At 43.3% G+C, this 26853-nt stretch overlaps 1 protein-coding gene and 1 pseudogene across 1 annotated transcript in view; both read left to right on the top strand.

Moving 5' to 3' along the window:
* Positions 1 to 1807: 1807 nt before the first annotated feature.
* LOC135596625 (phosphatidylinositol 4-phosphate 5-kinase 6-like) lies at positions 1808 to 5102 on the top strand (annotated as a pseudogene).
* A 622-nt stretch (positions 5103 to 5724) lies between these two features.
* The window catches only part of LOC103971556 (CSC1-like protein At3g54510), a 36802-nt gene continuing 15673 nt past the window's right edge, over positions 5725 to 26853 (top strand). Inside the window, exons 1-3 of the mRNA XM_009385609.3 lie at positions 5725 to 6066; positions 7469 to 7615; positions 10947 to 11010. Coding sequence (XP_009383884.2) covers positions 5783 to 6066; positions 7469 to 7615; positions 10947 to 11010 — 495 coding nt within the window. The 5' untranslated portion in view covers positions 5725 to 5782. The remainder of the gene's footprint in view (positions 6067 to 7468; positions 7616 to 10946; positions 11011 to 26853) is intronic.

Genomic DNA, 26853 nt, shown 5'->3' with positions numbered 1-26853 from the left:
AGAAGACTCACCATCAAATCCACGTACCTGCAAAGAGGCAGGCCCCACGGTGGCCCCCGTTTGGCGCCACATTCTTGCACCGGCAGATGGAGGGTGCGTAACGCTTCAAGAACGGTGAATGGGACACAAGGGGAACACGTGGCAATCAGGACGGCCGCCCCCGCCTCCTAACGTTTTGGAGTAGTAGGTGATCAGAGTCACGTGCGTTGCACCTGATATAGTTGGCACAATTCAATTTTTCTTTAAAAAATGAGAAGGTATATTATTAATTTGGAATATTTTGTGTTTAAACCTCCACTCGTATGTATTACTACTATTATTCATAAAATTTAAACTTCGAATCAATACAAAAATAATAAACTTCTATGGATTCGCATAAAAGAATTATAGATACCCTACTAAAATTAATAAATGTTACTGAATGCCATTCCAAATTTTCATGCAGAATAAGCATTTAATGACAACCAAGATAATTTTAATTTTAGTATGATATATATTAAAGGATAATTTTAAAAAATCTTATTTTGAGAAATTGTCAAGTTAGTGTCATCTTTTTCAAAAAACTTTAAAAAGTATCTCTTTTCTCTCAAAAATAATTTTATCCACAGAATAAGTGAGGGCTACGGTTGAGAGCACTCAACCCCCTTGTTGTCTTCATCATCCACATCATCGAACTTGATAAAAAAGGTCACGAGCAAGAATGACAACGATAAAACGGGCAAGTGAGAATAGTGGTGTGGGATGGAGTCGATGATTAGTAGGGTATGGAGACAATGGGACAAAGATGATCGCGGTTGAGTGCAGAGGTAAAAATCACTAATGGCAAACGAGAATGAGGCCCAACATATGAAGGCGACTAAGGGTCCAATATAAAAGCATAGATGACCAATGATAGGAGTCAAGACAGATATGACCAGAGAGACAGATATGACCAGAGAGATGAAAGTGCTAGTGACCAAGGGTGGAGGTTGTGGCTTCCAAAGTAAAGGCAAGGAGCAAAATTATCTTTCAGGAAAAAAAGCTCTACGAAGATTTTTGAAAAAATAGATGTTAAATGAGAATTTCTTAAAATAAAAAACTTTTATTTATAAATTACCCTATATTAAAAGATACATATTGAATAAAGATCACCTAATTTTGATTTTTAAAGCTAAACCAGTTGATAAGAGAGTAGATACAAAGAAGTTAGATAAAGGTACAAAAAATAAAAAGCAAAATTTTTCTTGAAATTTTGGTAGTTAAAAAAAATGATATTTTTGGTATTTTTTTCTTTTGCTTATGTTTTCCATAAAAGGTTTTGTTTGATGATGTTATACCCATTGTAACACCCATATTCTGATTTTTAATCCTCTCTTTCCCCGTTTATGAAGTTGTCCTTGTCATTGTTATGCGTTGCATAACACATATATTTCGTCAAAATTAGCTTAAATTGATAGTACTCTCATCCATAATTCCATTATATTTTTATTAATTTTTATTTTATTTACAATTATGTATATTCCATTACGTGCATCTGCACTCCCATTGAAACCTCACGATCTGTTGCCAATACTTGATAACAAAGAGCTACGATGCATCGACCTCTTTCTTCGGATCCGCTCTCCTCTCCCCAAATAATTCCCCTCCCTCCTTCCTCTGACCATCGTCTAAAGCACCTTAAACTAAGGAACGATGGATATGACTTCCTCCTCTTCGCTCCTTCCATGTGTTTGGTCTGAGAGCTCTACCCGGAGCCCCAGCCAGACCTCCTACTCTTCAAGCGACACAAACCCATGCATTTCCTCCTCTACTACTCTGTGTAATAATCTTTTCTTCAAGTGGAAAAAGAAAAGATTAGGATTAAGCAAACAAATCTGGAAAATGATGGCAAATTAGCGGAAAGCATATTGACGGAGGAGGAAGAGGAGGAGGAGAAGAAGAAGAAGAACAAGAAGAGGCGAAGTTGGAGAATGTTTCAGGATGACCAACTTCCCGAGGATCGGGAGTCCACCAACCACAAGCCCTAGTAGCAGCGGCAAGCCACCCGCCATCACAACCTTGTCTTCCCACCCTATGTCGGTTCTCCCCACTGACGTCCCCGATGGCGCACTCGCTACCCCCGAGTCATGCGGCGATCTCCCGTCCGCTGCCACCGCCCCGACGGACCTCTTGCCCGCGGACAGCGAGGAGGAGATCTACCACGCCGAGCGCGTCCTCGCTAACGGAGACTTCTACTCTGGGCAATGGTGCGGCAACCTGCCCCACGGCACCGGCAAGTACCTCTGGACCGACGGTTGCATGTACATGGGCGAGTGGCACCACGGAAAGACCATGGGGAAGGGCACGTTCTCGTGGCCCTCCGGCGGCACCTACGAGGGGGAGTTCAAGTCGGGGTTCATGGAAGGCTCTGGCACGTACACGGGCTCCTTGGGCGACACCTACCGCGGCACCTGGTCCGTGAACCTTAAGCATGGCCACGGGGTGAAGTCCTACGCCAACGGCGATTACTACGACGGCGAGTGGCGCTCCGGCGTTCAAGATGGCCATGGAAGGTACGTCTGGAAGAACGGGAACGAATACGACGGGCAGTGGCGGGCGGGCGCCATTGACGGCCACGGAACCCTCGTCTGGGCGAACGGCAACCGGTACGAGGGAGGGTGGGAGAATGGACTCCCCAAGGGTGACGGGAGCTTCCGTTGGGCCGACGGAGGCGTTTACGTCGGGCATTGGAGCAAGGAGAACGGCAGCCTTCAGCAGAAGGGCGTCTACTACCCTTCGCCGACCGCATCTTCCCCCACTGCCCGGGATCCTCATGGAGTTTTCTCTGTCGATCTCGGAGATTGCAAGGTCTCCACGGGCGACAATGCATCCGCGCTTCCTCCGCAGAAGGCAGTCAACCGGTCGGGCAGATCCGACTTGCTGCAAAAGCAGGCAGCCTTGAGGTTCTCCAAGTCGACAGATTCGCGGCCTAGGAGAAGAGCCTCGGTGGAGGTCGTCTCGACAGGGGGTGTGCCGAGATGTTCAAATCGCCATGCAAACACTGTCATCGGTACGTGGAACAACAACGGGGTATGGGACACAGACGAGCTTACCGATTGTGGCGTCGAGAACGAAGGCGGAATCGAGGGAGAAGCGGAGGTGTCGGTGGATGACATTCTTGGTGGCCTTCGATTCGACGACGCGGAGTCGAAGGCGGTGGGGAGAATCCAGCAGCCGATAAAGTGGACGCCCAGGGAGATGAAGAAGCAGGGGGAGGCGATCTCAAAGGGGCACAAGAACTATGAACTCATGCTCAATCTCCAGCTTGGTGTCAGGTACTTTGATCTGAAGTGCTTTATTGCTATTTGTTTAGCTCATAATCTTGTCGTCTTTGATGTCTTCATATCATGACGACTCTGTCGTTGGCAGACATGCAGTAGGGAGGCTACCTGAACCCAAAACACTTGATCTGAAAACGTCAGTCTTCGATCCAAAGGAGAAGATATGGACGAGGTTTCCTCCCGAAGGAACGAAACAAACACCCCCACACCAATCTTGTGAGTTCAAGTGGAAGGACTACTGCCCACTGGTCTTCAGGTCTCTTGCCATGGCTTCTCTCTTTCTCTTTCGGCTCATGTGTGAGCAAGCTCATCTTTCCCCTCTTGAACATGGATGTTCAGAACGCTTCGCAAGCTATTCATGGTTGACCCAGCCGACTACATGATGTCGATCTGCGGAAACGACGCCCTTCGCGAGCTCTCGTCCCCGGGGAAGAGTGGCAGCTTCTTTTACCTCACAAATGATGATCGATACATGATAAAAACGATGAAGAAGTCGGAAGTGAAAGTGAGTGCGTGCTCTGCTATTCTGAGTGTCAGCAATGCACGTCTGTCTTATCTACGCTTGTTGCAGGTGCTTCTCCGGATGCTTCCAGCCTACTACAACCATTTCCGAGCTTTTGAGAACACTCTGGTCACCAAGTTCTTCGGTCTGCACTGCGTAAAGCTAACTGGGGCTGCCCAGAGAAAGGTTGGTTTCAAGTTCGATGTCAGCTCAGTGAAGCCAAACCTCTAATGCCTCGCCAAACCAAATGTATTAGGTCCGGTTCGTCATAATGGGCAACCTGTTTTGCTCGGAGCACCCTATTCATAAGCGCTTCGACCTCAAAGGGTCCTCCCATGGACGCATGACGGACAAGCCCGAGGCGGAGATTGACGAGACCACCACCCTGAAGGACCTCGATCTCAACTTAATTTTCCGGCTGCAGAACTCCTGGTTTCAGGAATTCCACAGGTGTTCATGTCTTGGTGTGCTGATTCCTCCCATTCACCTGGTCTTCCATTTCTTTGAGCCAGCTTACGCTCTCCTCCTGCAGGCAAGTCGATAAAGACTGCGAGTTCCTGGAGCAGGAGAGGATAATGGATTACAGTCTTTTGGTGGGAGTACATTTCAGAGAAGCATCGACCTCGCAGGAGACAACTGATGGTCATTCTCCAACTCAAATTGGTGCTCAAAAGCTTTCTCTGTGACTGATGAGTTGATGCTAACGATGTCATCTTTCTTTCTCCTCTTTTTCCTGACAGCTTCCTCTGAAGTCGACGATACGAACGATGCAACCCTCCGCCTGTCAAGAGTAGACATGGATGAGTTTCTTTGGGATTTGATACGGTATGATGCGAGGACTTGTCGATCATTTTGTGTACATAATAAGGTTTCAGGATTCTTTTCATCGTCGTGAAAATGCAGATTGCCTTCAACAAAACTAGGCGTAAATATGCCAGCAAGGGTTGAACAAATAGTGAGGAATGAGGGTGAATCCTTGCTAGTTATGGAACCAACGGGCGAGTTCTATGATGTGATTCTGTATTTTGGCATCATAGATATTCTGCAGGATTACGATATCAGCAAAAAGCTCGAACATGCTTACAAGTCCATTCAGTATGATCCAACCTCGATATCAGCTGTTGATCCGAAGCAGTACTCCAAACGCTTCCGCGACTTCATTTACAAAGTATTTTCAGAAGACACTTGATCATATTTACGTCCAAAACTTCCTCCCCTGTAACATGTTTGGCCTTTGCTTGCTTTGCATCTCGGCATGTATGTATATATATAGTTGCATCGACACAATTAAATGTGATGCATCGCGGCCAGACTTGCCCACCGGATGATCCGTGGGCGATCTAAGTTGTGTTTGGCTTATGATTCATTGATTCAGAATCGATTACATGTAATGTTCGAGCTCAGTGCCTTTCTTGGTTATTCTTGATCTATTTCTCTTGTAGATCAAAAGCTGTACTTTTGTAGATGATTTTTAGCTTTCAGGTCTGCTCAAGAGAGGAGTCCTTTTGTAATCATTATGTTTATTATGCATCAGATATTGATAAAGAATTGTGGCTTGTCAGTCGTCAAGAAATACTGGGATGATTCTCTGCTGTTGCTCCCCCTTATATATATATATATAATAAAATCTTTATTATATAACAATATAACAAGTTGCGCTAAAAATCTATTCATTTTATTAAAATCTTTATAATAATATAACAAGTTGCGGAAGCCGCATGCAAAAGCGACCGATGTTTCAGGGTTAAATAGGCGAAGCGTTTCCTTCGCGACAGCATAGTATACGACGTGGCGGTTTCTTAGGAGTCGTCGACCAATTCGACATCCCATTGATTGCCACGTGTTAGTCAGGTGTAGACTCGAACAACCTATTGCTCGATTTAACTGACAAACAGAAACTAATTCGTACACATCGCTCTTTTTTGGTTCCACGAAATAGAAGGGGAAGGCGAAAGGTTAGCAAATTGATTGATCGGAAGAGATGAACGCGGCGAGCTTGTTGGCGTCGGCGGGGATGAACATAGGGCTGGCGCTGGTGGTGCTCTCCCTCTTCTCCGTCATCAAGAAACAGCCCTGCAGCGCCAACGTCTACTTCGCCCGTCGAATAGCCCGCCGGGAGGCCCTTCCCCTCTATCCTGCCTTCTCCCTCGCCCGCCTCCGCCCCACCGCCTCATGGATCAGCCGCGCCTTCCGCGTCACCGAGGACGAGGTCCTGCGCATCCAAGGCCTTGACGCCCTCGTCGTCCTCCGCTTCTTCAAATTCGGGTAACCAGTACTATGCTCATTGCTGTTTATCTTTCTTTAGTGAATGTGCCATGCCCAAGATAGGTTATGCAGAAGCTAATGAGGGTCCAGTTCACAGCTGAGGACGCCTGTCGTTTGCTCCTGAGTTCTTGTAACTTGCCTGTAGTGTCCTCTGGAGCCCATATCTCAGTTGTCAGGGCGTTATACCTGTTTTAGCAGCAACAGGCTGCATCAGTAGTTGTTGGAATCATAGACAATATAACTTGTACTAGTATTGTTGTTAGTTGTACCAAAAGAGCAATCATGAAATATACACTCGTGAGAGCTAGGTAGTCATGAACAGAAATGGTTTTGTCAGTGTCTCCTTAGACATGAAGGGTAGCTGGTTTTGCTCGTTGCTTACATCAATGGTACTGCAAATTAATGTTGAAATTTGGATTCCACTATTGTGAAATATGGAGTTGTTACAATTCAAACAACCATAGAGAGGTGGCAACAAAGGCCCTAATCTTGCTGACATACTGTTTGTGAACGATAGTTTCTTTAGTAATTCAAGCCCCTTGGGCCCAATCAGAATAATGACTAAAAGTATAATTCAATTCAGTTATCGGAAGTGGCAGAAATTTTGTGGTAAAAAGATATTTGAAGACTATATGCTGTACTCTGTCATCAGATTAGTGACGGACAGAGCAGAGGGGAGCATTGCATTTTTTAACACAATCTAGAAAGCCAAGAAAAGGGGGGTAATTTGCTCCATCTAGTCTCAATAAAAGACTTCTGACTCTAGGAGAGACTCAAATATCTCTAGAGTATATCAGTTGGTTCGAAGGATTGGGAGCTTGAGGAGCCTGCAGCAGTCACATTATTATTAACGAATGGCTGTTGGTCAGTTGGTGAGCCTGATGTTTTGGTACACCTGTAGGCAAACACAATCGTTCTTTCATGTGAAGAGAGAAGGGTCATGATGGGGATATCTTGGTTGCAGAGTAGGTATGGTGTGCAATATAGTTGAACTATTTCTTAAATGACCTTTCCACCCAATGTTAACAAATGTTATGCATACTCGACACTAGATAGCATGTCCTGTTGGAAGCTGAAAAGTGCAGCAGACAAGATCATTGATTTGCGTCTCGTAACATGGATTACTTGTATATGGGGTTTAATGCACTTAGGGAACATTTTCTCACAATCCATAGTGAAATTGTGGTTTCTGAAAGTTAAAAATGGGTTGTGGAAGGTTTCGGATCTTCTTAGACTATGTCATGCTTCTGTATATATTCTTGGCTTCTTGCAATTATGTCTCGGATGATCTTATGCCTTTATACTCCCAAATGTTTTTGGATTCAATGTTGTTAAAATAGTGGAATTGCTTTTTAATCTATATGATTCATTGCACTAATACATCATCTTTCTTACTTTGTAGAACTAAACTTTTCACAGTTTGCTCAATAATTGGGTTGCTGATACTTGTACCTGTGAACTTTACTTGTCAAGATGGCCATTCTCGAAGTGAATTTTCATATTCAATGGATGCTTTTACAATTTCTAATATTGGGAAAGGCTGTAACAGGTAATGCTATTTCTGTTATTTAATTGGTTCATTGTGTTTTAGTACATACATATATGGTATGCTGTTTTACAGTATCTGCCTATCTGGTATATCCTACTACAATATGTACATATTATCGGTTTGTGAACTTTAGTTCTCATTTGCAAACGACTGCAGTGCCTGGTGTTATAAGATCGTACAACATGGAGAATAATAGTGAAACATACATTAATTTTATGGCTAGCAGGCAGAGAACTCTGCACACATTTTCTACCAAGATAGTAGTGAATCAAAACTTACATCTTTTTTTCCTTCTGTTGTCCGTCCTCTAAGATGAAGTGGGATACATTGTTAAAGTCCATAGAGCTGTTTTGCTTTGTATGAGGACTTAAAGTGGCCAGTATATGGAAGATATTACTAAATGGAATAAGAAGTATAGTCGTTGCTACTTTTGTACAAAGTTTTTTATATCGGTTCAATAAGAGTTTTAATAATCTGTTGGATAGGTATGGTATCGGTATACCGGGTAGTGGATGCCAAAGTTCTCAATTTCGTTTCGTACCAATGTACCGAGCCTTGCTCGATACAGTACATATCGAGGTATACCAATGGTACGCCAGGTGTACCAACGATATGCCCAAAAAAAAAAAAAAACTTCCAAAAATATTTGTAGGTAGCGGTTCAAGAATACCGAGGCGTGCCAACCGGTACGCCTCAGTAACAATCGAAATCTAGGTCGTACCGACTGGTACACCTCGATAACGGTTGAAATCCGGAGCGTACTGATCGGTACGTCTCAATAATGGTCGGATTTCAACTGTTATCGCCCGGTACAGACGTCGTATTTCATGATACGAGGTCAAAACATTGGTACCACCCTGTAGAGGGCCGTCCACGTACCAATATCCTCTCGGACCGATACATACTACCCGTACCTGGTGGTACACATTGAAATTGAGAACCTTGATGGGTACTATACTGATCTGTACTGCTTGGTATCATTGAATTAAGAAAAAAAATTCGAGCTTAATATATCATGTATCGAGCTTTAGCATTTCAATTTTAGTATTTGGTCGAACCGGTAACTTGGTGTATATCAGCCTAACTGGATTCTAAAACATTGGTTCATACTCTTTGGGACGAAGAAATCTGAGAATTTCTCAGCACATAGCCCCACCCAAGGATTGTCTTAATCACTAAATAATTGAAGATGCTAAAATCAAATTTGCAATGCAGATAGCTATGGAAGATATTGAGGGGAATAGGTTGATTTTAATGCCATGATGAATACCTATAAATGCATCTTCTAGATTAAATGTAGTTCTTAACTTCTAGTAATGGTTTTTGTGGCTGTTGTATTTGTATTGTGACATGGCACAATTGTAACTGTCTTCATTGACTGCTATGGTAACTGTTTAGTACATTAATTTGAGTAAAGAGATAATATACCTGATAAAAACACTTGATTATCATCATGTTTGCACATATCGAGTCTTAGGTTAATTACCTTGTTCAATCTTACCTTTTTATTTTTTATATTTTGTCTAGCAAACGTTGACCTGTGTATTGGGTGTTACGAAACAACATATATAAAAAGTTTATATTACTGAAAGAGAATGTTGAGATGAATGTATAGAGTTACAAGAAAAGATTAAAAAAAAAATTATTTGTGAATCACTAGGTATCGCCTCGATAGAGGATAAAATGATAGATAATCATTTAAGATGGTATGGACATGTGCTTAAAAGATCTATAAAGGCAGTACTTAGAAGAGTTAAAATGATTAATGTTAGTGCTATGATGAGAGGTAGAGGAAGACGTAGAAGGACTAGTAGAAATCATAAAAAAAAAGATTTATATACTCTGAACTTAACTAAACATATGATCTTTTATGGATCTCAATAGTGACAAAAGATGCTTGCAACCAAACCCAAATAGTTGAGATTTAATGACTTTGTTGTTGTTTGTAAATGTTGATTTGTCATGCATTTGAAGTTTTCAGTTATGCAAGAATTATTTTAGGCAGTCTAATGAAAAGTGAAGTATTAGGGTCAAGTTGTGGAAACAACCACTTTATTAGGAAGGTAGGACTGCATAATTAACCCTCAAATCCCACAACAGCTGGAGCATTTAGCACTGGGCTGCCCTAGTATGAGTTACATTATTGTGTGTTGGCTCAAACATCGCCAAACACGGTAAGAATTAATGATTAGTATTTTGCAGTCCAAGCATGTCCTGTCCAGTTGGCATGATAAGATTCCATGCTGATCACATCCAGGCATGTGCCAAGACACATTGTTATGGAAGGATGGGGTTGGATTTTTGACATGGGTAAACACTTATTTACCAAAGCTTATTTTCTTTGTACTTATGCATAGACTAGTTAAATTTAAATGCCAGAAAAAAAAAAGGTTCATCTGAATAGAAGACGCATCAACATGATGCTTGCCTAAATAATTGCAAGGTTGTGCTTGGGTTTTATGTGCCACTAGCAGATTAGCAATTTTGTGAGATAATGGTTGCCGCCCAAGTCACTATTTCCTTTTCTTTCCACAGCATAATTTTTCCTGTTGGTGAGAAACTTTGACATGAGTGTCTTCTTCATTTGATTGACTTTCTTTCATGAAAGGATTGTCATATTATATGGCATTGAACTTCACCTGCTACCATCAACTATTAAATTTTCATGATCAGAAAATTCATAACTTCTCATGCTGTTTTTGTGTGTGCAATTTGTAGCAACAGTTGGTATTCTCAGTTCTCCTGAAATTGGGATTAGCATTTCTAGTCATTTCTTCATATGTCAGACACATTTTAGAAAGACTGAATTGGTAGTTCTAATTTTCTGTTTGCATGAAAAAGTGTCAAACTGATTTCAGAACCCCTCATTTTGGAATATGTCCTTTATCATTTTGCCAGGAAGCTTTTTTAGTTCTTGTTATTTTGTTCTTGCATGATCATCAATTTCTTTTTATATTCTGACAGAGATTTTGGCATTTTCTTTGGTCTTCTTCTTTATTGAAATCTTGGGTTACCTTCTATTTACTGACTAGTATGATAAAATATTCAACGAGATTTTGGGACTTAATGTCTCACAGAAATTGGTCACTGTACCTAATCAACATAAATTAATATATTTTGGACTTTTGCTATATATATCAACATTTTTTCTTCTTTTACATGAGGCAAGAATTTCTTATTGATCATCCTTACTCTTCAATTTCCCTATTGATTGGTTAATTATGTTATATGCATCTTGTCACGCGGACATTTTTCTTCCGTCTTAGTTCATATACAATAATTCAAATTCAAAATTTCACATTGAGCTTAGTATTTATATTTTTTGTTGCAGGCTTTGGATCCATTTTGCATGCCTATGCTTTATATCATTTTATATCCTGTACTTGCTGTATATGGTAAGGTTCAACAAGTTCATACTACTTTACAGAAGCTGCACGTTTTTAGTTTTATTCTCACTTGTAGCCTTTCTAACATTTACATCATCACCTGGAAGGATCCTCATATATTTTTCTCCAAGCAAAATAGATATTGCTTACATAAACCTTGTTCCATTGTTGAAAGTGGATCATCGTTAGCCTTGTCTTATTTTATAAAGTTAATCAGAAGCTAAAACATTCTTGGGTGCATAGTGTACTTTTCTTATTTTAGTTTTTCTAGCTGGGTTCTTCTTTAATGATTATCCATTAACTAAGGCTACAAGCTGTTAATTATTAAACTATAAGTAGGTGTAGCAAAAGTTTCAAGTTTCGGCTAGGACATTATGATACACAATAGAGTCTTAGTATTCAGTTATGCAGAATAGTCTACAGAGGACCAGAGAAAAGGTCACCGGAGGATAGGATTGAGATTGATGATAATTCTTTTATAGTTCTCTATGGGTTTTTTATGATAATTTGAAAGTGATAAAAGTGGGCCTTTTTTGGTTCTTTATGGACATTGATACCAAGAATTGAAGTATCAAATATAGATCTATATATTGATTTGGTGCAGTATATTTTAGGCTATCATTAGGAAAAACAATAATATATATGTTAAAGTAACATTAATTATGCTATTTTATATTGCATATCTGTAGATGTTTGCAGTGGTGACACACTTCAAAACTTGTTCTAAATATTTTAAATATAAGTATGTCAGAGTGCAGAGTCTACATGTACAAGTAAATACATAAATTCTTGGGTGTTACTGCCATCTTTGGGTGACACAGTGAATTCTTGAAGGTTGAAGAGAGTATGCAATCGAACTTTCACCTTCAACAGTGACTTGGCAGACAATTCATTGTGAATGGTTGAACGTTGAAGAGAATATCTAACAGACCTTCTACCTTCTCTGTATCACCCAAGGAATGTTGTTTCAAGTACCGGAACTGTATTCCCTGATCAAACCAGTACATACCGGTTGATACTGGTGTAGCAACACATGCTACATTGGTAAGAATCAGTGTATCGAAGAGAAAGAAGAAGGAGAAGAGAGAGGCTTGGTCAAGGAAAAGAAGGAAAAGGAGGAAAGGGAGGAAGAAGGAAGAGGAAGAAAGAAGAGGAGGGGAGGAGGAAGAAGCAGGTGGAAGAGGAAGAAGGGGAAAGGAAAGGAAGAAGATGTAGTGGAGGAAGAGGGAGAAGAGGAGGAAGCAATAGAGGAAGATGAAGAGGAAGAGGAGGAACCATACTCCTCGGTGGTGCATGGTGAGTGGCAGACAGTGGGTAACAACGGGTGACATTATGTCACGGACTTAGTTGGAATTGTCTAAGTCGTGAGGCACCCTTGCGGCAAAGACGCGAACTTAGCTTGTGTTTCCTAAGTCGCAAGGCACCCTTGCGGCAAAGACGTGAACTTAGTTTGCGTTGCCTAAGTCGCGCTTCGCCCTTGCGATTTGCGTCTGCAAAGATCAACCCACTTGCAACCTAGGTCCCGAAGGACCTATAAAAGAGAAAGTTGATTAGTTCGAAGAACGAGTGACGAACAAGTCCCGACGTCTCGCAAAAAGGAGAGGCTTTACAAGCAATTCAGCGAGCACCTTGCGTGCACAAGAGAAAAGAGGGAGAGGAGGAAAACATGGACTTTAGAGGGTTGAACGAACAACTGCAAGTCCACAAACGACTGCTCACCGAGTGCCGGGCGCGACAACAAGTTCCCGTCAAGGTAACGTGCGAACTTGCGAAAGGTTGTTCAACGCCCGACACTATACCGAAGCCCCATTCCCCATGGTGCCACCCGGATGGTTCCAGGGTGCTGAGATGGCTGACGTTTCGCATGCAGTAGCGAGCAGCAGAAAATAGCCCGTGGCACGCGAAAACGGAGTTGTTTTGGGGTTGTTTTGCTTAGTTCGGTGAGCGATTGCACTGTAGCACTGCAACTTGTTCGAACTTACATTTTTACAAGTAAAAGGACTTAAAATCAAGTCAAAACATGCTGCCAAGCAGCTGTACATGTAGATGAGAGCGACGAATGGTTCGTTGAACGAAGTTGTTGCGGGTGCGTGATGACCGTTCGTGACATTCTCCCCCACTCAAACTGTCGACGCCCTCGTCGACGCGTGTTGGTAGTTGTTGATAATTGTTTCTTCATGTCGCAGGGCATCTTCGGGCTCCCAATTGGTTTCAGTTCGGGGAAGCTTTCGCCACTTCACCAAGTACTCGGTCTGCTCAGCTCCATTTGGTAGCTTTATCTTGCGATCCGCTAAAATAGTTTTAACTCGCTTCTCGTAGGAGACTCTGGTGGGGGGTAGCCGAGTTGGAACACTTTGGGAAGCATCTTGCGGATCCGAGTGATAGGCTTTTAGGTTGCTGGCGTGAAGAACATTGTGAATTTTGAACCACGCCGGTAGCTGCAACTTGTAGGAGACGTTGCCCACCCTGCTGATAATTGGGAAGGGCCCTTCATACTTGCGCACTAATCCTTTGTGTACTTTGTTCCTAAAGAATTGGAGTGATGCTGGTTGGAGCTTTACCAACACCAAATCGCCGACCTTGAACTCTTACGGTCGCCTTCCCAAGTCTGCCCACTTATTCATCCTTTTTACCGCATTCTCCGAGTAAGCCCGCGCAATATCTGTATTTCGGTGCCACTCCTTTGCGAAGTGGTTGGCTGACGGACTACTCCCAGTATACCCGATTGCCATGGTGTGAGGAGTTGACGGTTGTTGTCCTGTAATGATCTCGAAGGGACTCTTGTTGGACGTAGAGCTCCACTGCAAGTTGTAGGAGAATTGGGCAATGTCCAACAACTTCACCCAATCTCGTTGGTTGGCACTCATGTAGTGCCGAAGATATTGCTCTAGGAGCGAGTATATCCTTTCGGTTTGGCCATCCGTCTGGGGGTGGAGGCTTGTGGAGAAGTATAACTTAGACCCCAACAATTTGAATAGCTTGGTCTAGAATCGTCCCAGGAACCGAGCGTCTCGATCACTGATGATATTGTGCGAGACTCCCCAATACTTCACCACATCCTTCATCATCAGCTTGGCCACCTCCTCTGCTGAACAGTGTAGGGGAGCAGCAATGAAAGTTGCATACTTTGAAAATTGATTGACCACCACGAGTATCGATCCGAGTCTCCCTACTACAGGCAAGCTTGATATGAAGTCGAAGGAAATGTTCTCCCATGGCCTTTCTGATACGGGCAACGACTCCAAAAGTCCTACCGGATTTCGTTGCTCCACCTTGTCTTGTTGGCAAGTGAGGCACGTTCGAACATATTCCTCCACATCAGTCCCCATCTTCGGCCAATAGAAGGCCCTCTCTACGAGAGCCAAGGTTCTATGAATGCCTGGGTGTCCAGCCCAAAGGGAATCGTGACACTCTCTTAAGAGTTCACGTCTCAGATTGTCCACTCGAGGAACATAAACCCTATACCCTTTGGTGTAAACGAGTCCCTCTTGGACCCAAAACCGTCGTGCCTTGCCTTCTTTAATGAGCTGTATCAGGGCTTCTACCTAGGGATCACTGTACAGTCCATCCCTGATCCTGGAAAGGAAGTTGAAGTGCAACTGACTTGCTTGGCCTCTTGTTAGAACCCTTGTAGATTCTAAACTTGGGGTTGATCTCTTTAGGGGATCGGCCTCCTTGGAACTCTATAGGGGTTCCTCCCTCCAAGTTGTTGCTCAAAGGCTGCATAAAAGATTTATCTATTGCTTATGAAAAGAGAAGGAATACATGGCTATTTATAGGGCTTCTAAACCCTAACTCCTACTTAAGACTCTTACTTCTAACCAACTCCTAATAGGACTCGTACTCAAGACTCCTATTCCCTTACAACTCCTAATTCTTCTCTAAGAAAAAACCTCATACATGAATGCCCCTCACAATTAGGACTCTCCTAGCTAGAGTCCTAACAGAATGTCCCTCTCAATTAGGACTCTCCTAGCTAGAGTCCTAACATTTTTACATGAATGTCCCTCTCAATTAGGACTCTCCAAGCTAGAGTCCTAACAGACCCGCCCTCTTCAAATCAGCCTTGTCCTCTAGGCTGATGATTCATGAATTCTGGGAATTTGATCTTCAAGTCGTCATAGTTCTCCCAAGTGGCATCTTCTTTTGGTAGGTTCGCCCACTGTATTAGCACTTCATTAGTGGGTCATCGTTGTCGAGTCACGATCCGTCGATCAATAATGGCACTTGGTTGGGTCTAGAGTTCTCTTTGGGTAGTCATATTTGGTGGGTGGCTTTGGGCTGTCTCCAAGCACTTGTTTAAAACTTTCGGTTGGCTGTTGGTTTGTGGGTGATATGTCGTACTCCTTTTCAATTTAGTACCCTGCATATAGAATAACTTTGTCCAAAATCTGTTATTGAAGATGCAAGTAGAATTTTTCACAAGCACAATGCGTCCCTTATAGTGTAATTCTTTTGAGTCCCAATTGTAATGAGCCATGGGGCTTGGTGCTTCCTCCAATTTTTTTATAATCTTACTAGTATCTGAATCTTCCTGCCATTCCATCTTAATATCCTCAAGGAAGTCGCTGGTCGGAAGTGAAACGGTCGAAACTTCAACTTGCTCGGGTAGTTGCGAAAGCGCATCTGCAAGAACATTCTCTTTCCCCTTTTTGTAAGTTATTTCAAAATCAAATCCAAGAAGTTTTGTTACCCATTTTTGCTGCTCGGGGGAAGATATCTTCTGCTCCAAGAGATATTTTAGGCTTTTATGGTCGGTCTTGATTTGAAAGTATCGCCTGATCAAGTACAATCTCCACCTCGTTGCTGCGCGCACAATGGCGAGCATCTCCTTATCATATGTTGACATATTTTGATCGGAGGGAGATAATGCCTTGCTAGTGTATGCGAGTGGTCGACCATCTTGCATGAGAATGGCTCCAATTCTGACTCCAGATGTGTCGGCCTCAATAATGAAGGGTCGGTTGAAATCTGGTAGTGTTAGCACCGGCGTCGTCGTCATGGGTGCCTTAAGTTTGTCGAAGGCAGCGGAGGCTCTGTCCAACCATTGGAAGACATCTTTTTCTAGTAAGGAAGTAAGTGGTGCACTGATCTTTCCATAGTTTTTCACGAACTTGCGGTAGTAGCCTGTTAAACCCAGAAAGCCATGTAGCAATTTTATGTTTCTCGAGGTCGGCCAGTTTTGCATTGCTCCAATTTTGAAGGGGTCCACTGCCACACCTTCCTCTGATATGATATGCCCAAGATATTCCACCTTTTGTTGAAGAAAGCAAAAATTCGTGGTTGTTGTGTGTTCAAAAGGTGGTTTTCCGTATGTCTTCTTCGCATGCTCGTATTTGATGATACCCGGATCAAAGGTCCAGCTTTGTAAAGATTTGTGCTCCCTTTCATCTAGCAATTCATCTACTATTGGAATAAAGTATTTGTCCTTGATGATTATGCCATTGAGAGCTCGGTAATCAACACATATTCGCCTTGTTTCGTCCTTCTTGTGTACAAGTAGCACCGGCGAAGAGTAGAGGTTGCAACTTGGCCGAATAACTCCTGTTTCGAGCATCTCTTTTATAATCCTTTCTATTTCATCCTTCTGGAGATGTGGATACTGATATGGCTGAGCATTTGCTGAAGATTTGCCTGGAAGAATCATTATACAATGATCATGCCGACAGGTAAGAGGTAGGTTGCGCGGTTCGTCAAATATATTTGAAAATTCAACAAGCAAAGGAAGTAGATTTGGATCTTCAAATTCTGTTGGCTCTCCCTTAGTTTGCTGCTCAAGTTGTACCAAAAAGCTGCTGCATACTTTATGCAAAACATTCTCCATTTGTTGTGTGCAAATCGTTGTTATGTCGCCCCCACGTTTCCCGTGCAATGTCACATGTTTCTCCTTACTGTAAAATTTCATAATTAGTTTCATAAAATTCCAAGAAATATCACCTAATGTCGTCAACCATTTAATTCTGAGCATGGCCTCATGATTGTTAAGAGGGAGAAGGAAGAAATCTGCAATTATCTCTTGGTTCTGCAGCAATAGTTTCTCCTGCAAGCGCCTATGATCACAATTCAAAATCCGTCCGTCGGTGACCTTAACATCAAACCTGCAGCGATTCTCGATAGGTAATGATATCCGAACAGCAAGCTTACTATTTAGGAAGTTAGTAGTACTGCCTGTGTCGATGAGAACAGTGATTGGTTGTTGTTTGAGAATGCCTCCAATTTTCATCGTTTGCGGGTTTGAGTAGCTAGCTAGTGTATGTACCGTAACTTCGGTCGGTTGTGGCTCTTCTTCTGCATCTTCTTCTTCATGTTTAAGGCTCTCTTTTGGATGTTCAATGACCTCTTCTTCTATCGGTTCAATCATAAGAAGTCCCCCTTTACTACAGCGATGCTTACGGCTCCACAGCTCGTCACAATGCCAACATAACCCCTTCGCATATCGCTCCCGAAGCTCTTCTCTTGGTAACCTCTTTAGTGTAGGGACTTGGTCGACAGTAGGGGGGGCTAAGGGCTTCAATATTACTGGTTGAGGAGAGACCCTAGTCCTCCGAGCTTCATGGTTCAATTGCTCCTCTTGATGTCGTGCGAAAGAGATGGCTGCCATAAGCGTATACGGTTGTCGCGCTTTAACTTCTCCTCGGATCTCCGGCTTCAAGCCCTCAATGAAGGTCCACAATAGCTGTTTTTGAGACCAATCATGCGTTTGATTAGATAACCTTTCAAACCTGGTTTGGTACTCCTGAATGGTGGAGGTTTGTTGGATCTTTGCTAGTTGTTCGTCAATATTCTCGTAATCGGTTGGTCTGAAGCGAATCAGCAGTCCTTCTTTGAATTGTCGCCATGAAAGGACTCCATAAGTATGTTCAAACCAGTCAAACCACTGTATAGCATCCCCTTCAAGATGTATAGCTGCAATTTTCACCATAGATACATCCGCGGTTTTGTGGTACCGAAAATATCGCTCCGCGCGCGAGATCCAACCAATCGGGTCTCCTTCTTCCCATCTAGGGAAGTCCACTCTCATGCATGGATAGTTGGGGTTGGTCATAGAGCCTACCCTCCCTTGGAAGTCATCTCTTCGGGCTTGGTGTGATTGGGCAAAGCTCTCTCCTTGATATGATTTCTTCGGGCTTAGTGGTCGGCCCAATCTGAGTTCGGTAAAGAGCGTCCGAATCTTATCCTCCATTCGCGCCTCCAAGGCTTCGAATTTAGCATTGATTGCCTCCTTAGATGCCATAGTATATGGCCCCAAATCAGTGATGTTAAGATCTCTCTTTTGCTGTTGGGTTAAAGGCATGTATAGGTTGAGAGAAGTGATGGTCGAAAGTGTTGGTGGATTGGTGGATGTAGGCTGCGGTTTAGGCTTGTTTTGTGGCTGTTTTGGGTGCAGTTTGAGGGTGTGGTTTGGTAGAGTTTTAGGGTTGTGGATGAAAGTTTTGGATCTGTGGTAGATGGTAGCAAAGGTTTAACAGAAATCCGTGGAAGTTGCAGCAAGTATGTGCTGTCTTGTAAGAGTAGAATTGTCGTCGAAGAAACAACAGTTTATCGACGTAATTTCCACCAAAAACTTGAGAGAATTGAGGAGGGAATTGATAGAAAAATCACAGTTTATATGACAGCAAGGATATCTAATTTAATAAAGAAAATTTCGGCAGTATAACAGTAAAGAAATTGGTGCAAGTTGCAATTGCAGAATTATCGTCGAAAAATTTCAGCGGGTTACGATGAAAATTTGCAGCAACATAAAATCGTTTTTAGAGATGAATTTCTTAATAGATCAATCTTAGATGGAAGCCAAGATGATATATGAAGTCTATAAGAAATTTCATTCAAAAAAGATTGCAAATAGATGGGTTAAGGCAACGATATGCAGCTGAAATTTTCTGCAGCATAGATTTTCAAGTGCAGCAGATTGGACATAAAAGATCAGTAGTTTATATTGAGAATTTTTCGATGAAACCAAAGGGAAATCTACTGTTAGGAAGTGTCAAAGATGTCATAAAAATTTCGTAGAAATTTGGATAGAAAAAGCACAGTAGCAAGATCAAACAGATGGTGCTATGCAGCTTGAATTCTGCAATTCAAGTGCAGCAGATTGGACATAAAAGATCAGTAGTTTATACTGAGAATTTTTTGATGAAACTAAAGGGAAATCCACTGTTAGGAAGTGTCAAAGATGTCATAAAAATTTCGTAGAAATTTGGATAGAAAAAGCACAGTAACAAGATCAAACAGATTGTGCTATGCGGCTGGAATTCTGCAATGTATCTTTCATCGTAGAGATGAAAACTTTGTGACAAAGTTTATGCAGCAATATAAGAACGATTTTTTTTTTTATTTTTATTTTCGAATAAGGATAACTAAATTGCAGCAGCAGTAAGGTAGGAAACCAGAACCTGTTGCAATTCACGGGGAGATCAAAGGATGATCCGCGGTGGCGGAGATGATGGCGGAATTCGGGGACGATCTTTTAAGCAATTGTGGGAATTGCTTTGGATGGTTGTGGAGGGTTGATGGATGGCTGTGGAAGGGCAGCGAGACGCCAAGAACGCTGCTCTGATACCAGGTGTTAGAACCCTTGCAGATTCTAAACTTGGGGTTGATCTCTTTAGGGGATCGGCCTCCTTGGAACTCTATAGGAGTTCCTCCCTCCAAGTTGTTGCTCAAAGGCTGCATAAAAGATTTATCTATTGCTTATGAAAAGAGAAGGAATACATGGCTATTTATAGGGCTTCTAAACCCTAACTCCTACTTAAGACTCTTACTTCTAACCAACTCCTAATATGACTCGTACTCAAGACTCCTATTCCCTTACAACTCCTATTCCCTTACAACTCCTAATTCTTCTCTAAGAAAAAACCTCCTACATGAATGCCCCTCACAATTAGGACTCTCCTAGCTAGAGTCCTAACAGAATGTCCCTCTCAATTAGGACTCTCCTAGCTAGAGTCCTAACATTTTTACATGAATGTCCCTCTCAATTAGGACTCTCCAAGCTAGAGTCCTAACACCTCTGCCCTCCAATTGTACAGCATTCACACGCTCCACTTTCCGACTTAATGTCTCGGCCACAACATTCGCCTTTCCGGACTTGTACTCCATTACCATATCAAACTCAGCCAGGAAGTCTTGCCATCGTGCCTGCTTTGGGGAGAGTTTCTTCTGAGTTTGGAAATAGCTCAAAGCGATGTTGTCTGTCCTTAGTACAAATCGCGATCCAAGAAGGTAGTGTCGCCAAACTCGTAGACAGTGGATCACCGCGGTCATCTCCTTCTCATGCACCGGATATCGCCGCTCGGTCTCGTTGAGTTTGCGGCTCTCATAGACCACCGGATGACCCTCCTGCATGAGTACTCCCCCAATAGTGAGGTCTGAAGCATCTGTATGGACTTCGAAGGGCTCCCCATAGTCTGGCAATTTGAGCACCGGTTCTTCCAATACAGCAGCCTTTAGATCTTGGAATGCAATCTCACATTTATCAGACCACCTCCAAGGCTGCTCCTTCTTCAGCAACTCCGTCAATGAAGTTGTACACTTCGAATACCCCGCTATGAAGCATCGATAGTAGTTGACGAAGCCAACGAAGGATCTCAACTCTGGCACCTTCTTTGGAGTTCGCCATTCCGCAACCGCTTGCACCTTCGATTTGTCTATCCGAATGGAGCCATCACTGATTCGATGCCCCAAGAATATGATCTCCGTTTAGCAAAGTAGCATTTCTTCCTTTTCACGAACAAAGTGTTCTCCCTGAGAACCTCGAAAATTGTCCGAAGGTGCTTGACATGCTCCTCGAGCGTTTGAATGTAGACGACGATATCGTCTAAGTAGACGACTACGAACTTATCAAAATACTCCTTGAATAGCTGGTTCATGAGAGTGCAAAACATGGCCGAAGCGTTGGTTAAGCTGAAAGGCATCACCAAGAACTCAAACGCTCCATACTTGGTCATGCAGGTAGTCTTCGCTTCGTCGCCTTCAGCCATGCGCACCTGCCAATACCCCGACCGAAGGTCGAGTTTTGAGAAATACTTGGCTTTGCCCAACTGGTCGAACAAGTCCGTGATGAGCGGGATGGGATACTTGTTCTTTACCGTCACTTTGTTGAGGGCTTGGTAATCGACGCATAGTCGAAGGCTCCCATCTTGTTTCTTCTGGAAGAGAACTGGAGCTCCAAATTGTGCTTTAAAACTGCGGATAAGATCACCGCTTAGCAGTTCACCTAATTGCTTTTTGAGTTCTGCCAACTCTGGCGGGGGCATACGGTAGGGTGGTCTCGCTGGAGGCTTCACTCCTGGCTCCAGCTCAATGTTGTGATCCACGCTTCTTGCTTTAAAACTACGGATAAGACCACCGCTTAGCAGTTCACCTAACTGCTTTTTGAGTTCTGCCAACTCTAGCGGGGGCATGCGGTAGGGTGGTCTCGCTGGAGGCTTCACTCCTGGCTCCAGCTCAATGTTGTGATCCACGCTTCTGCATGACAAAAGTGTCTTCGGCAACTCGGGTAGCATAACGTCAGTGAACTCTTTTAGGACGTTCGCCACCACAGCAGGTTCATGAATGACCTTCTCATTGAGTGGCTCTAGCTTCATAGCAGCCACGAATGTTAATTCACGTTTTCGTACCTATTTCTTCATTTGTAATGCCAATATATGTTAGGGTTCCCTGGCTCCTCTCGGAGAGACGGGAACCACACAGGGGTCGTCACCTCCCATCACACATAGGGAGTTAAGGAACGACATTGGCACCAACTTCGTCGCGTGTATAAATTCAATTCCAAGAATCACTTGGAAGTCATCTAGTGGCACCGCCATCATGTTTGTGTTCCCGCTCCATGTTCCGATCTTGATGGGAACTCCCTTTGCTAACCCGGAGATTTGCTTGGCCTCCGAGTTCACCGCCTTCATTCGACTTGGGCTCTTCTCCAAGATCAGCCTAAGTCGCTTTGCTTCTCGATCGGTAATAAAGTTGTGGGTGGCGCCCGTGTCCACCATTACACGGGTCGTTTGGCCATTGAGCTTGATGTCTACGTACATCAGCTCACCACTTCCTGCTTTTTGTAGCCTTGTCTTCGTGTTCTCCCCCACTTGACCCCGCATGGTGTTTAACAAATGCATTGCTCCCATCCCGGGTCCTTGCGACTCCTCACCATCGCTGCTGGATTCAGAACTACTCGAACTAAGAGCGACAACCTTGCCTTTGTCCGATCTGGGGGGGGTGGATGGAAGCTGTTAAGCATTGAGTGCCTGTTTTTGTGGGCACTCCCTCACCATGTGCGGCCCTCCGTACAAGAAGCATCCGTCAGGTTTCGGGGCCTTGCCCTTCAGGCTTGGCTCTTTGTGGGAAGTCTTCTTCCTTTGTTCGTCCCCGAGCTCCTTCCCTCGAGAATATTTTGGAGGGCGATTGCCTAAAGGTTGTTTCCTTCTTCCCGGGTCTTCAGAGGAAACAAAGTCAGTGAGCCTTTCTGCGGCAGCAATTGCCCCGATCACATCGGCGACATTCCTTCGATGTAGTTCTTGTTGAGCCCATGGCTTCAAACCATCGAGGAAGCTGAACAGCTTATCCTTCTCGGACATATCCTGTATGTCCAGCATAGCGCAGAAAATTGGTTCATGTAGTCTCGAATGGAAGTACTCTGGCGGAGTTGTCTCAACTTCCTTCTTGCGACGAACTCTGTGTTCTCCAGTAGGAACTGAGTTCTCAACTCCCGCTTCAAGTCCTCCTATGTGTCAATTCGACACCGACCTTGTTGGATCTCCTCCTAACAGGTTCGCCACCAAAGTTTTGCATCTCCGTTCAGATACATTGTTGCTATATAAACTTTGGTTTCTTCAGAATTAGGCTTCGTAGCTCGAAAGTATTGTTCCATGTCGAACAGGAAATTCTCGAGCTCTTTGGCATCTCTGGCCCCTCCATAAACATGAGGCTCAGGTGCCCTCAAGTTTTGTGGCGGCGCAACGCGGGTGTTGCTTCCTCCCGCATTTAGTGCTCTTGTGAGCATGGTCACCCTTAAAGTGAGTTCCGTCATAACTTCCTGTAGGTGTTGCACGGAGTCTTTGGTGTCATTTGATAATCGGTCGACTAAGGCCTCAACCTTGTCGATCCTAGACTCTGCTTCTTCTTGCGAGCTCTCTACCCCAACATGCCTTCGTTGGCCATGGTAGAGTTCCTCCAAGCTCGCTTTAAGAATATCCAAGCGGGTTTCCGTCGTTATGAGTCTCTCCTTGTGACTCTTTTTTTTCCGTTGGCGCTCCAGATTACGATTCCTCCGCTCGCGGAGAGTAGCCAACTTCTCGCTCATCATGTTCGCTGCCGCGCTCCTCTTGAGCGGCTCCAACAACATGAGCGCAAGTGTGCACTTTCTGCCCACCTGCGGCTGCTTGGGGCAAGGTTCTGGCTTGCCCTGTCTTGCTTGATTAGCCACGATGCTTTGCCATGTCGAAGTTGCGAAGTTCCTTCGCTGCTCGCTCGAAGTGCTTGTCCGCTCTGATACCACAATGTCACGGACTTAGCTGGAATTGCCCAAGTCGTGAGGCACCATTGCGGTAAAGACGCGAACTTAGCTTGCGTTTCCTAAGTCACGAGGCACCCTTGCGGCAAAGACGCGAACTTAGCTTGCGTTTCCTAAGTCACGAGGCACCATTGCGGCAAAGACGTGAACTTAGCTTGCATTGCCTAAGTCGCGCTTCGCCCTTGCGATTTGTGTCTGCAAAGATCAACCCACTTGCAACCCCTCGCAGGTCCCGAAGGACCTGTAAAAGAGAAAGTTGATTTGTTCGAAGAACGAGCAACGGACAAGTCCCGACGCCTCGCGAAAAGGGAAAGCTTTACAAGCAATTCAGCGAGCACCTTGCGTGCACAAGAGAAAAGAGGGAGAGGAGGAAAACAAGGACTTTAGAGGGTTGAACGAACAACTGCAAGTCTACAAAAAGCTGCTCACCGAGTGCCGGGCGCAACAACAAGTTCCCATCAAGGTAACGTGCGAACTTGCAAAAGGTTGTTCAACGCCCGACACTATATAGAAGCCCCATCCCCCATGGTGCCACTCGGGTGGTTCCAGGGTGCTGAGATGGTTGATGTTTCGCGTGCAGCAGCGAGCTACAGAAAACAACCCGTGGCACGTAAAAACGGAGCTGTTTTGGGCTGTTTTGGGGCTGTTTTGCTCGGTTCGGTGAGCGGTCGCACTGTAGCGTTGCAACTTGTTCGAACTTACATTTTTACAAGCAAAAGGACTTAAAACCAAGCTAAAACTTGCTGCCAAGCAACTGTACATGTAGATGAGTTCATCGTTGAATGGAGTTGTTGCGGGTGCGCGATGATCGTTCGTGACAATTAGGAGGTGAATACGAATAGGGGTGGTCCGTGCATTGGTGCACGATTAGACCGTTACATACCATTTATTTCTTATTGGTCTAGGCGAAACGATTGTTCATGGCTGTAAGCAAAAGTTTTGATGTATGTAGATCTTGTGAAATAGTTGAATTTATTGAGATTTTATTATTTCGGCCATTTATTCCTTTTTGGCCTCCTAATGCAACAACAATGAGCTTTGAAATTGTTTTAACTTGAGGCATTATCACCTGTAGGTTCTTCGTTTTTTTTATACAAGTGGTGTATATGTTGAGAAATCTGGGGCGACATCATATGCACAGCGGAAGAACAAAAAAACAAACCCAGAGTTCTCGCAGAAAAGAAGGCTTCATCGTTATGCAAAAGTTAGTGCGCAAAAACCCGCGAAACCGAAAAATTGTGCGTAAGAGAATTACCTAGGGAGATCGTATATCCCTGAAAACCTGTAGATCTGTGGGAGAGGATGAAGCAGGTCAAATATCCTCCTCTCTAACGGTGATCCACACGGCATGAGCTACGAAAATGCTAATCAAATCGCTGTCCAAAACTCTTCCTCGCGTGCACTATGCAATCAAGAAGGGGCTGTCTTTTCTTGCTGTCCACACGCCCCAAATAGGGGCTGCAATATGAGGAGAGGGAGAGAGGAGAATATGAGGAGGCAACTAAAAAGAACCTCTAGCCTATGGGTCTTTGATTCCTTCCTATTTATAGAGATCCCTTGTCAACTTAATCGTAATGGATCCTACCATATTGGGTACTGGATCTTCATCCAACTACCCAAGCCTCTTAGATTAGTGGGTCTCTATCCAATAATCTCTTATTAGCTCTTATTGGATCTCATCCATAAGATCCAACAATTCAGGAGCTTATTAGATATCTAATAAGATAAGGGCTCCAACAAATCTCATATCCGAACCTCTACTCGTCGCAACGCCTACCATATGTGTGGGACCCTCTAGGCCCAATATTGAGTTGGCCGTAAGTCATACCTGTCAAAATTCCTTCCGGCTCTAATGAATTACTATCTCCATAATAATTAACTCGACTCATCGACTGTAGACGTACTAGACCACTATGTTGCAGTCCCCAGACGGTACATGAGAATTCAATCCTTTGGACATATTTATCCTCAGTTACTGTGTACCTCTAGTCCCTCATTTATCTAATATCTTAGAGACCGTATACCGGACATGGTGCTGTCAGGCCCATATAGTTTCTTCACGAGTCTCACTTTAATTGGATTCTCCCAGAGAACTCTTTCTCTCTCAATCCGAATGACCCTGACCAGGGATTTGTCTGAGCAAAAACACATGGGATATTCCTCTCATGACATCGAGAGCGGATGATCCTCTATCGACACTCAATAGCCCTTGTAAGGTTAGCTACCACTCCCAATGACCGGCTGTGCTAGATCTGGAACCTCCAGACCTATAAGTCCGGTATCAAAGAGTGGAGTACTCATACAGGACATCCCTGGTGTCTCAAGTCTAAGGACCAGATACACCATTGGGACGACGGAATCGCTGTTTGATAATAAGGCATCATCAACCATCCAACATTCCATGAGCGGATCAATCAGTGAACTCATTCTCTAATGAGCACCTGCATTATATCCCTATTGTCCCCACATGAGCAGCTATGAGATCAGCTGCATCCATTATATGGACAGGTATACAACACACCAGTCTGTCTGGTTATCTCGATGTCCTTCTCGAGTAACTTATTATCAAGATTATTTAGGATCCATGTTTAAAGGCGAACCGGTCTCAATATCATGATCTTATCATGATCTGATTTCCATTACACAGATCCATGAATATAATAATATATTCATACAACAGACAATATAAAATGATAAAATATCAAATAATAATAATAATAAGCAAAAAGATTGCGTATCAAGTCACACGTGTCATCACTCACGTGATTCGCTTGTAGGATACTTATGACTAGCAGTATATTCTCCATGTAGGGTATAAGATCATAAATCAGAAATGTCTATATTTGATTTTCTACCTTTTCTAAGTTCATACCTTGATTCTTCATTTGTTCTTATCGAGAAATTGTTGGTTCACATTATCCTAAACAAACACTATATGACCACGTTACATGTACAAATTCAATAAGTGGTTGTCAAAAACAAAAAAGATTAGTTGGTCACGTTTCAATTTTGTATTTATATATTCATCTCATTATTAATTCCCAATCATCCGTAGTATCTTTTAATGTTTAACTAGTATTTAGTCAATTATCCAGAACAATAAGAGAATAAATTGAATAGATTTCACAACCATTTTCTGAACTAAGATATTGAACAATTGGAATAGAAACTTGGATAATTGTCTGAATTGAGTATTGTATAAAGATTTTATTGACTAAGTTACACTGTTAACGACATAGTTATATTCTAAAATTTCACATGCTTAATCAACCAAGATATCCGGCACCTTTCACTTGCTCTCGTGGGAGGGGAACAAATGTTACAAGAAAAACCTATCATAGATAATA

Source organism: Musa acuminata, chromosome BXJ1-11 (assembly GCF_036884655.1).
Source record: "Musa acuminata AAA Group cultivar baxijiao chromosome BXJ1-11, Cavendish_Baxijiao_AAA, whole genome shotgun sequence".
Taxonomy (NCBI): domain Eukaryota; kingdom Viridiplantae; phylum Streptophyta; class Magnoliopsida; order Zingiberales; family Musaceae; genus Musa; species Musa acuminata.
The sequence above is the reverse complement of the archived record's forward strand: the minus strand, read 5'-3'. Positions and strand labels throughout refer to the sequence as shown.